Genomic DNA, 11,730 nt, shown 5'->3' with positions numbered 1-11,730 from the left:
GCCGATGAGATTGGCCTAAAAAGGGGGAAAGGGAAGGAAATGAGAATCCCAAAGGTAGAAAAATGACAAAGTAAGAGTTAGAAAAAAGGAATACCTTTAAAGAAGCATGCACAATGTCATTCATTAAAGTCAAAGAACTATGGCTCTCTAGCTTGGCTCTCTTAACAGGACCAATTAAAGGTTTTAGCCACACATCTGCTTGACCCGATTTCCTTAAAAGGTTGCCCTCAGCGGGGACTTCAATAATCACTTGCCTCATAGCACCACTCCTAATTGAGGAGCCAACCTCAGCACGGTGAGCAGGTGGAGGAGGAATTGTTGAAAGAGGAACAATAGAAGTAGTAAAAACAGCATGGGGAGGAACGGAAGCAGCCATAATCGGCAAAGTAGGAGTCACAGGCACGGGAGAAGAAACAGAAGCCAAGGGAGCTTCATCAGAAACGGGACCTAAACTTTCACTACCAAACCCGCGGTCAAAAAGCTGCTCAACAGAATCATGAGCAGCAGCGGAAGCATCATCAACATCATCAGGGATCACTACCAGGGCTTCAATAGATTCGGTAAGAGGAATAGAACAGCGGGGGGATGCTTCTGCATTATCATCGAAAATAATGGGTCTACGAGCCCGTGGCCTTGTTACCAAGGATCCCCCGTCTTCCTCTTCTTCGGAATCTTGGTCATCAACAGTTTTTCTTTTCGATAAAGAGCCCAGAATTATTTCTTGAGCCCTTTCCAAAGAGATACGAGAAGCCGCAACCGCCTCAACAGTAACTCCTCGAATAGCAAATCCTGGTAGAAAGAAGGATTGAGATAAGTTCGGGAAAAAACAATATGTAAAATAAAATAAAAGCTCTTACCATGAGTTTTTACTTTCCAACCAAAACGTTGGGAAAGGGTCTTCCAAGATCTACCATCCATTTGTGCAATACTCAACAGCCTTCCTACCCAGTCACGGAAATTGGGAAAATCTTCCACAACTCCCATGGTTGCTAGAAAAGAAAAATAAAATTAGAAAAATCAACAAAATTGAAGAAAAAGGTACGAGAAAGTTAGAAGACTCACGTGCAAAATTCCACTTCTTAGGGAAGGGAACGTTTTCATCACCCACTAAACCAATAGTGGGGGCAGCAACAAACCTGGCATACCAGCCATGGTCTTTGTCATCTTCAGGGCTAACTAGAACTCTTTTGCTCCTGGCTACTAGTGTAAAAACACCATTGCGAAAGAGTCTAGGGGAGTAAAGATGAATTAGATGTGGGAAAGTAAAAGCCACACTGGATATGTTAGTCAAATGCCTCAAACAGGCAACAACCCTCCATATTATTAGGCCAATTTGACCTAAGCAAACATCAAAGAAACAACAGAACTCGAGAATAACAGGATCAATAGCAAGTTTGAATCCTAATGTGAAAGGGTGCGTATAGACAAAGGAAAAACCGGTTAAGTAAGAGGTAATTCTTTGATTTGGATTGGGAATAATGATAGGAAAGTCATGACTCCAATGGCAGTCTCTGCGGACTAAAGAAATCAAACTTTCAGTGATTTGAGTGGGATAGATATCAGCACGGTCTAAAGAAGATACTTGATTTCTAAGAGATTCTCTGTCATTATAGAAAGATATTTCTGCAGGAACTATCTCCTCTACTAGAGGTTCACGAAGAGGTTCAAAAGATTCTTTACTTCTAGAAAAAGATCTGTGTGAAAGAGAACCTCTAGTTCTAGAAGAAGGGCCAGAACTAGGCGAAGGAAGAGAAGAACCACACAAGGATGAAGATCCTAAATTACGAAGCCTACCTCCTCTTCTGCTCCTACTGGGGGCATTTGGGAAGTTATCAACTATGGGGACCCTTCTTGGGTTAGGGTTTGATAAAGACATGATAGTACGAGGAAGAAACAAACAAAGATTCAAGAACTGAATATTTTGAGAACTTTATATGATAAAGACAAAGAAGAAAACTATATTTATACTGTGAAGCAACCGTCAAAGGAAAAAGTGCAATGATGGAAAAGTCGTAATGAGAACTGACGCTTCGTGGTTAATGAAGCCGTGAAAAAACCCTAAAAAGCGCTGCAAAGTTGCATAACCAGTAAAAGCGGTGTCGCGCATGAAGAGCATTAAATGGAAGTGACAAATGAAGCGTTGATTCTTCTATAGCATTAATGGTGACAAAAATTCCCGTTTTAATGAATTCCACTTCCCATATATTCAATTTATGAATAAATGGCAAGTGGGGGGACTATCTGTATAAAAAAAATTGAGTTTACATATTAAAGTGATTCGAAGATGACATGTCATGACACGTAGACTGGTCAAAGAGTTATGATTAGCAGAGAGGCACGAGTTGCAACAGATACGAGCAAAGGCATAAGAGGAGGCACGAGCGGATACTCAAAAGATTCAACGCCCGTACCTATTTAAGTCCAAGAATTAAGGAGAATGAATCTGACAGCACAAGAGAGTACAGATACAGTATTTAATGAGCATTAAATACTAAAAACGTTAGAAACTCTGTATTAAAATACAATGATTATGTAACGTAGCATTTAATGTCTTTAATTATCTATAATGGCCTTATTATGATAAAGGCAAAATGCATATTTCCAAGATATCTATAAAAGGGAAAGAATGGGTTAATTGTAAACACACAAAATACAATCTGAATACATTAGTTTTACTTTGTTATCTTATTGTTGGCAAAAATCACTTTCCTTTATTCATTCTTTAATTATCAGTAACCCGAGTTCTTCTAAATTAAGGCTTTAACTGAAATTCCACTTTTGGTTAAACAATTGTCATCATTCTATGACGAAGTCTCTACATAATTATTCGAGTTAAGTATTGCAGTAACAATATTTGGAGATAATTATTATTACTACAAGTTTGAGAACTCTCTTAATCAATTAATATTAAAGATAATTTCATACTTTTTCTACGTTTAGTCAGCTGTAATAAACTATTTATTCCAACTATTTTTTCCCCTCTTTTGGTGAGAAATGAACTCTTATACTCAGGGGCGAAGGCACGTTGAACAAGCGTTGTCACCCGTCACCTCTTGGTGTGAAGCTCTACAACTTTGCCTAGGAGGTCAAGGGTTTGAAACCTGGTAGGTTACCATATGTTTTTTAGGTTTTTTTTTTGGGGAGGGGAGGGGGGAATACAGAAAGCAGAGATTGAACCTCCGACTTCTAACCTAAAATGGTGTAACTAAACCTATTGAGCTTCCATATATTGAAAATGGAGTACTGAGAACTAATTTTATAAAACCATATTGGAACGTGAAGTTAAGCGTTTGTTCATTAATTTAAATGTCGACATCACTTAACAAAAAATTATCCGTACGCCCTATACCTACTTATAATTTGAATATAACAAAATAGTTATACAACCATTTCATATGTTCTATTTACAAATATTCTTAAAGGATCATATAATTGAATAACATCTGTAATAGACTACCAACCAAAATTCCTTTAATTTTTTGGTCTATCAAAATATTGTAATAGATACCTAAATTTCTATACAAAGAATCAATTACATGTGTATCACTACCCATTGGATTAATAGTGAATGGAATATGCATAAGAGAATAATTAATTTTTGTCCTATTTTTAGTCATAAACGCGAAGATATGGCAAATGGTATTGGTAGGTGCTTACGTGAGTGGGGGATAAATAAGATCTTCACTGTCACAGTTGATAATGCAAGCTCAAATGATGTGACAGTAAAAGAATTATCTAAGCAATTAACAAAAATGGGAACTAATTTGATGAATGGTACTCACCTTCACGTGAGATGTATGACTCACATCATGAATCTTGTGGTCCAGGATGGTTTAAAAAAATCTTCAGTTTCTATTGAACGTGTTAGGCATGCAGTGAGATATGTTAGGCAGTCTCCTGCGAGGTTGAAGAGGTTTCAAGAATGTTTTGATGCTGAACAACTCAATTCTAAGAAAACTTTATGTTTAGATGTTCCAACTAGATGGAATTCCACCCACTTGATGTTGCGCAGGGCTGTTGAATTTGAAAGTGCATTTTCATATTATGCTTCTAGTGAAATTGGCTTGAGACATTATCTTGAGCATTCTTATATTGATGTTGGAATTCCTACAGGTGAACTTTTGAGTAGTGATTGGGAGAATGTAAAAAGAATTACAAAATTTCTTGAAATCTTCTATCTTCTTACTTTGAAGATATCTGGATCACGTTATGTTACATCGCATATTTATTTTCTTGAAATTTGCGCAGTTTCTGTCTATTTGAAGCAATTGATAGCAAATGAAGATATAGTTTTAAGTGAAATGGCAAAGAATATGAAAGAAAAGTTTGATAAGTATTGGGGTGATCCAGGGAAAATGAACAAGATATTTTTTATCTCGTGTATTTTGGATCCACGTTACAAGATCGAATCAGTTGGCTTTGCACTTGTAAAGATGTTTGGTGTAGATACGGGGGCAACTATACAAGCAGAAGTGACGAAGTACATGACTTCATTATTCAGTGAGTATGTAAAGTCCAGCTCAAAAGGTGTTGTGCTTGCTTCATCTTCAGATTGTTCTTCATTGGACACTTCGACTTCCGGGCTTTCTGGAAGTCAAGCAAGCACCCAAAATATAGGACTTTTAGAATCCCTCATGCAAGATATAAAAAAATATAAAAGTGGGAGTGGAGGTGTTGATACTAGAACAGAGTTAGATAAATATTTAGGTGAAGAAACTAAGGATGACACTAAAGAATTTGATATTCTTCTTTGGTGAAAATTGAACTCAGCTAGATTTCCTATTCTTGCGGAGATGGCTCGTGATGTATTAGCTGTTCCGGTTTTAAGTGTGGCATCCGAATGTGCATTTAGTACGGGAGGACGTCTTCTTGATTCATTTAGGAGTTCATTAATTCCTAAATTGGTGCAAGCTCTAGTGTGTCTTCAAGATTGGATTCGAAATGAAAAATTAAAAAAAAATCATTAGTGTTGAGGAAGATCTTGATAAAATCGAGCAGCTTGAACAAGGTAATAATATTGTTACTATATTTGTTGTATATAAGTGTTGTTGATATGCTTATATTTATCGCACGACTCATTATTTTAATTTTGTTTTCTTCAGATTTAGCCAGCAATGGAAAAGACCCTTCCATAATTGACGTGTAGTGTTAATATATTTGGTAAGATTATTCATTAGCAATTCTTTTTCTGAAACTCATACTTTCAAACTCAAAATCAGTATATCCCATTTACAAACACTCAGCAATCCTTTTTGTACAAAAATTGGAAGCATAGGCATCCACTTTTCAACTTGTTTTACTGCAACCTTTGTGACTTTCCCAGGACAACAAAGTTGTTCATATTTACACCAGAAGATATCAACTTCTGATTCTCCAAACAAGAACCAGAGGCAAAATTAGCAAAGTTCAACATAGATGTTGACACCTACTTTTTGATGAAATTACATGATTATGTTTGTCTGCTTTAGAGTTTAGATGACTTTCTGATGATCAACAATGTCTTTTTTGCACGCGCTCTTTAATAATATGTTTGTCATCCAAATGCAGGTCGAGCATGGCCTTTTGTTTGAGCCCGAGCGTGAAGAAATTGCTCAGGAACCAACTTTATCTGTTGTGTAACTGTGTGTCAAGGCATCAGCCACTATCTTGATCTGACTTTATCTACTGTGTAACTTGTAAAGTTGTACAGCCCTGAAGATCTTTAGCATGCAGCTCTGTTGACTTTATCTGCTGCGATGGTGTTTAACTGTTGTGTAACTTGTAAAGCTGTTTGTAGCTCTACTGACTTATTATTATCAGTACAGTCCTGAAGAACTTTAGCATGCAGTTCTGCTGACTTTATCTGCTGCGATGGTGTTTATTTGCTTTGTATGTAAAAGCATTTTTCTGTGCAAAAGAGTAACTTAGTTTTCTTTTTGTTGTTTGATAATGTCTACTGAATTTTATATTCTTGAGTAGAAGTTGCAGAAGAAGAGAGTGAAAGGAATTTAAAGTAATCAAGTTTCATACTAACATACATATTCACTAAATTAAATAAGTAGTGTATATATGTGGCACCACTTCAGTTGGATGTGTCTTTTCCTTCACTGAAAGGCATTAATGGAGTTTACTGTTTAGCACGGTTAATATTTTTGTTCAACATACAACTAGAAAAAAATGTTGCCACGTTTTTTATTGTGCTTTTGGTATCATGCTACTCATTTGTGATGATTGGTGGTGTTCTATTCTTTAAATTCAGCTGGGGACTATGATTCTGGGGACTATGATTCTGAAGACAATGTCCTCTAGCACTTTCCTTGTTGGCCTCAATCATCATTTGTGAAACTGGATTTGGATTACTATCTTTCTTTTGGATTACTATCTTTCTTCGTAAAGTGCTGAAACAAGGAAAACGCAATTTAGTGAATATGCATGTTAGGCCGATAAACCGCCCGATAAGAGCTAAATCGATACCAATTCGCCCGATATCTTATCGGGTAGCTAACGGATTAATACATTTAAAAGTCGATAATTGTTAAGCCAAACCGTTAAGAGTAAAAAACCGCTCAATCCGCCCGATAAGCAGCCCTAGTTGTCGTCCATTGTAAAGTTGCTGATAGCAAACCTAATCTAAAAACAAACCTGACCCATTAACCCCACCCATACGGATTACAAAACTCAGGCCATAAACAGAATATTTCAATAAGAAGCTGCAAACACACAGACAACAGAGATCACATTACATGAAATTTTACGTCTGTGTTAATCCAAGTCCCTAGCATAAACACCAAACCCCAAAAATAATTCACAATTCTACAGATAAAAAAAAGGACATGACCAATTTATTTATCTATTACTAATCAACAATTCTGTAGAACTCCATGACATACTTATACAGCGCGTGCTTCATTCGCAGTTTCACCAATGGTTGACAAACCGTTTTGAAATTCTAGGCCTGCAATGAATACAGAGTAAAAAAATTCTCAAACAATTCTCAAACAGAGTAAAAAAAGAAATAATATTCTCTTATACGCAATGAATACCATAAAACGGTTTTTGTAGTATTCAACCAGTCTCTTGGGATCCAAGACTTTCGTTTGCTTGTAACCATCAATCTTGTTGACTTCCTGTAAGGCGATCACAGAGTAAAGTTAGTTATCCACGAAAACTAATGTAAAGTGGATGAGCCGCTATTAAGTAAATCTCCAAAATCTTAGCTCCTATACTTTTATATAGGTGAATCATACGCACTTATGCAACTGCAAAAGACCTTCCATGATCAGCGACGGAACCAGAATTTGAGGTTTATGAGTAGAGACGGACCTACGTACAAGTTAGAGGGGTCACCGACACCACCTAAGCTCGGGAAAAATCTTGTATATATATATATACCTTGGAATATGGATGGATATATACTTGATTAGGCACCCTCATACACAAAGCTTAGCTAGGGGCACTGGTGGCGTCTACAACTTAGTTAGGGATCAAATCCAGCTCGAGCAATGCTTTATAATTATCTAGATTTTCTCCTTTTTTTCCTTTAGATTCCGCCCTTCATTCCCTTTTTCTTTTGATTAGACCACTCTTTTAAAAAATATCAAATTTACTTCTCTCCAAGCTATGATCAGAAACTTAGAACTTATCTCTCTCTGAATTTTTAGCTAGCAATTGGCATGCCTCATGACTATTTTAGGAGTGGTGCCCCCGATGCCTCCAAATCATGGGCCCGCATCTACGTATGGGTTTGGGATTCTAGTTTTTTAGGTTATTGGGTTCTGAACATATTTAATGAATTTCTTTAAACAAATACAAGGTTTGAAACGAAGTTACTGGGATTGACCTAACTCATAATTGACACACTAGCTCCGCCCCTGTCCATCATACATCTTTTCGGAGAGCACTAACATTCATATTGGAATAGTAGTCCATATCTAGTAGTAAAGTAATATTAGTCATACCTCAATCCATTTGGCTAGTTTCGGCCTCGCAGATGTGATATCATAGTTAAACACCTCTTGCAGGAAAATTTGGAACCTTTCGATGAATGGAGCATATGCTATGTCAACCTAATACACCAAAAATTTCTTTAGTATGATGAAATTTCATATTCTGGAAAGATATATCTACACTACTCTAAATTGGTTATATAGCATATTTTACTGCAAAGCTACTATAAAGTAAGAAGTCGTCACCTGACTGAATTGACCGAGGAAGAAAGGTCCGTCGTCAAATTTTGCGAGAGCTTTTTCCAGGTAATCAAATTGTGCTCCTAGTACAAGTGTGAACGAACTACAGTTAATTTACACATGGAATTCTTACCAAGAATACGTAACGAGTTTTGAAGTGCCAAAGCAAAAGAACCTCACCAGCCAGTATCTGTGCATCTTTTTTAAGCGAACCATATACTTCCTTGACGAATGTATCACTATAGGCTATCAATTCTTCAGCAAACTTCTGCTTTTCCGGATCCTACACCAGTTTACAAACTTGTGTCAATTTCAGAACTAATCCTTGGTCTCCCCATTTCTTTTTAAAAGGGGGAGCGGAAGAAGAACGGTCAGTAGCAGCAAGAACGGAATGCTGCAGCTTACATCAGGCAGAAGAGATGGCCCTTCAAAGTTACTATCAACATACTTAATCAGATCCAAACTTTCTCCGATCACTTTGTTGTTGTGCTCCAAAGAGGGTACCTACGATAGCAAGAGGCAAACAAGCATTATAGTCAGTACTCATAGAACCTACAGGCCAATTGCTAGATGTCAAAATGTTAGGTCAAGGCATTACACTTGGTATGCATACATAAATAGTGAACGGCCGAGCAAAAAAACAGCTTCGTGTTTCCGGAACAATCAACAATTACCTTATTTTCCGCGTAAACTTTTTCCTTGTACCAAGTAGGCCTATTCTGAAGGTCAATTGGAACTAACTTGATCTTATCTTGCAAGCCCTGAAATTCAAGGTTTTTGAACTTTATTCAGCTAACCAATCCCATTGTCAGGTCAAAATATACATGAACTAAGAAAATATTAAGATTGAATAATATCAATTCCCTTTTGAAGAACAATAGGGAACAACAAATTAAAAGTTCCAAGTGACACCCTTCTCCCACCCCATTAAGCATGACTCAAGAAAACATGACAACTTAAAAAGAGGAACACAAGGTAACTCGTTTCTGGTGTTTGGATAAGGGTTAAGCATTTAGTTTTGATGAATTCGGACATCAATTTCAAATCTTTTTTAATCAAACTTTGCATACGTAGAAATTTCAAAAGTACTAGTAGTACTATATGTCACAACTGTACATAGTTTAGAGCGTATAAAGTTTTTGAAACAATCTTAGTAAAAGAAAAAAACTTGGTTCTCTAAACAATAATAATCATGTCACACCATAGCTCGGGATGTGTGGAGTAGGCTCACATCACGAGTTCGAACCCTGTAGCAAACAAAACCCTGGTATTTAAGTGGAGAACGGTAGAAGGACGGGACTAATATGCACCGATTTTCAAAACCCTGTGCCAGTTGGCTCTCAAGATTTCTCGATTATCGAAAAATTCCATCTAAAATTGTAAGATGGTGCAAACATATGAGTCATACGTAGCCAAATCATAAACTAATGAAACGAACCTTGACATTCCTGATAATCCACACACGCTGAGCATAGGGGCACATATAATTGATGTATAACCTTCAGCAAAAAATGAAAACAACAGATCCACATCACCAATCTCCACTCAAATAAATCAACACCATCAAGAAGAAATTACTCTTTTTTCCTTCTAAATGCAGACAAGAAAGAATGAGTGATAGGCCATAAAAAGAGAAGTAAATAAAACCTGGTAGTTCCGTCGAAGAGAGACGGAGGTTGGGAAGTAGAATCAAGTGATGGTGGAAGAACTTCTTGAACACTTCTACACAAATAAAACAAACAAAAATACCCATCAACGCCCATATCAAAAGCAAAGTGAAAATTCAACAATTACATATACATACCTATACAACCATTACTAAGATGCAAGATTTATAATGGCCCTGTTGTATCAGCCGCTACCTATTTTTGTATAAAATTGATAGATTTTAAGTACTATTCTATGAGCGCCGGCTAACTGCGATGCTGGGATTTGAACGTTTTTACCCGTTTCATTAAACACTAGGCCGCAAAAACACCATTTCATTAACCACTAGGTACAGAACCAACACTTGTAACAAGAAGATTCAGAGAAACACTAGAATGTCACACCTGGTTTCTAAACCTGTGACAGTAAATTGTTGAATCATCATTGTCACAGAAAAGTTCTTGCTTCAAGAAAATTCAACAATTGTTATATGTACCAAAAAATTTGTTTTTATCCTATTTACGCGATATAATTTTCTAATTAAAATGATTCAACTAACCCCTTCATTAAACTTAGCTTCATCTTGACTAGGCTACAACCTTGGACAATGTAGTAATTTTTTTTTTCCAATCCTTAAATGATGTATCAACCACTAATTTCATGACAACTTTTCTAACCCCTACTTTTTAAATTTAATATAAATATAATGCTTTAAAAGATTTAACCATATACTCCCTCCACTCCAACAACAACAACAACAATAACGACCCAGTATAATCTCACAAATGGAGTCTGAGGAGGGTAATATGTACGCAGACCTTACCCCTACCCCGAAGGGTAGAGAGACTGTTTCCAGGAGACCCCTCCACTCCAGTTTAGGTGAATTTATTTCTTTTTTGGAATTCCTTCCAAAAAGAATGAACTCTTTCTAAATTTAAAAAGAATTTAGCTTAAACTTCCAATTCTACCCTTAATGAGAAACTTTTATAATCACACAACTACTCTGGGCCTCTTTTTAACTTGTTTAGGACCACAAATTCCAAAAATCTTTTTTTTACTTCGCGCACACTCAAATAGATTCACGACGGAGGGAGTAATATACAACTTAGAAAGAGGGCGTAGGAACGATGATAAAGTTATTTCCGTGTGACCTATAGGTCACAGATTCAAGCTATGAAAGCAGCCATCAATGCATGTATGAGGATATTGTGCCTACATCACAGTCTTAGGTACGATACTTCTCCGAAGTATGTGTGAACGCAGTCGCAGGATGGTGCCTGGTGTACCGGCTGCCCTTTTTAGTACATATTTTCAGATGCACTCTTCTCCACATACTGTTATTTCGTCCCTGATCACTGTTAACTATTTGCTACAAATTAAACTAGGTGATCAATTGAAAATTAATGAAGGAAAAAAGAGGAAGCTAAACTAAGACTTACGGGGTAGCCATTGATGCTAATTTTTTGCTCCTATGAATGCCAGAGAGAGAGAACTCAGAAAATTCTGGAAGTATGAATTGATAGGAGTATGAGAATGAGAATTGAGAACTTTATAGAGGATACGAAGATGTTGTTTGAGCAGAGCAGTGACGAAGTTACGAGAAATGCAGAGAGTTTTTAATGTATGTGAAGGTCCATGGTAAGAGAAATAGGGTGAATTTTTTCTTTTTTCATTTTGTGTCTGTAGGGAGAATTAATTTAAATTCATGCGGCGTAAGATTTGGTAGAGAGCAAAACACTTTTAACAAATATAAAAATTATTTTTAGGACACAAAATTATGATCTCTGATTAATAGTTTCTTTGGCCAAGTTTTTAAAATTAATTTATTTTAAAAAATATTTTTCTCAAAAATATTTTTCAAAAAAATATTTTTGGTGATAAGCAGTTTGTGTTTGGCTAATTAATTTAAAAATTATTT

The 11,730-nt window shown here is 36.4% G+C and overlaps 2 protein-coding genes across 3 annotated transcripts; one reads left to right on the top strand and one right to left on the bottom strand.

Moving 5' to 3' along the window:
• Positions 1 to 3,629: 3,629 nt before the first annotated feature.
• On the top strand, positions 3,630 to 4,757 carry LOC107763768 (zinc finger BED domain-containing protein RICESLEEPER 2-like). The gene has a single exon (XM_016582266.1). The coding sequence runs from the start codon at positions 3,630 to 3,632 to the stop codon at positions 4,755 to 4,757; it is 1,128 nt and encodes a 375-aa protein (XP_016437752.1).
• A 1,900-nt stretch (positions 4,758 to 6,657) lies between these two features.
• On the bottom strand, positions 6,658 to 11,394 carry LOC107763767 (glutathione S-transferase L3). 2 transcript variants are annotated; one of them, XM_016582263.2, is made up of 10 exons: positions 11,252 to 11,394; positions 9,813 to 9,887; positions 9,604 to 9,664; positions 8,840 to 8,926; positions 8,571 to 8,669; positions 8,346 to 8,448; positions 8,172 to 8,248; positions 7,938 to 8,045; positions 7,023 to 7,106; positions 6,658 to 6,934 (listed from the first exon to the last, which is right to left on the bottom strand). In XM_016582263.2, the coding sequence occupies exons 1-10, from the start codon at positions 11,260 to 11,262 to the stop codon at positions 6,929 to 6,931; spliced, it is 711 nt and encodes a 236-aa protein (XP_016437749.1). In that variant the 5' UTR covers positions 11,263 to 11,394; the 3' UTR covers positions 6,658 to 6,928. The 2 variants fall into 2 exon arrangements, with proteins under 2 accessions (XP_016437749.1, XP_016437750.1); XM_016582264.2 differs by having other exon boundaries at positions 9,813 to 9,884.
• Between the last annotated feature and the right edge of the window lie 336 nt (positions 11,395 to 11,730).

The sequence above is a fragment of the Nicotiana tabacum genome, chromosome 10 (assembly GCF_000715075.1).
Source record: "Nicotiana tabacum cultivar K326 chromosome 10, ASM71507v2, whole genome shotgun sequence".
Classification (NCBI taxonomy): Eukaryota; Viridiplantae; Streptophyta; class Magnoliopsida; order Solanales; family Solanaceae; genus Nicotiana; species Nicotiana tabacum.
The sequence above is the reverse complement of the archived record's forward strand: the minus strand, read 5'-3'. Positions and strand labels throughout refer to the sequence as shown.

Excerpts from the sequence above, each read along its gene's own strand:
- LOC107763767 (XM_016582263.2), bottom strand. Across the intron at positions 8,927-9,603 it reads GGATTATCAGGAATGTCAAG|GGCTTGCAAGATAAGATCAA; the intron begins GTTCGTTTCATT and ends CTTGAATTTCAG. Across the intron at positions 7,107-7,937 it reads AACTAGCCAAATGGATTGAG|GAAGTCAACAAGATTGATGG; the intron begins GTATGACTAATA and ends ATCGCCTTACAG.
- LOC107763768 (XM_016582266.1), top strand. The coding sequence starts at position 3,630 with ATGGCAAATGGTATTGGTAGGTGCTTACGTGAGTGGGGGATAAATAAG.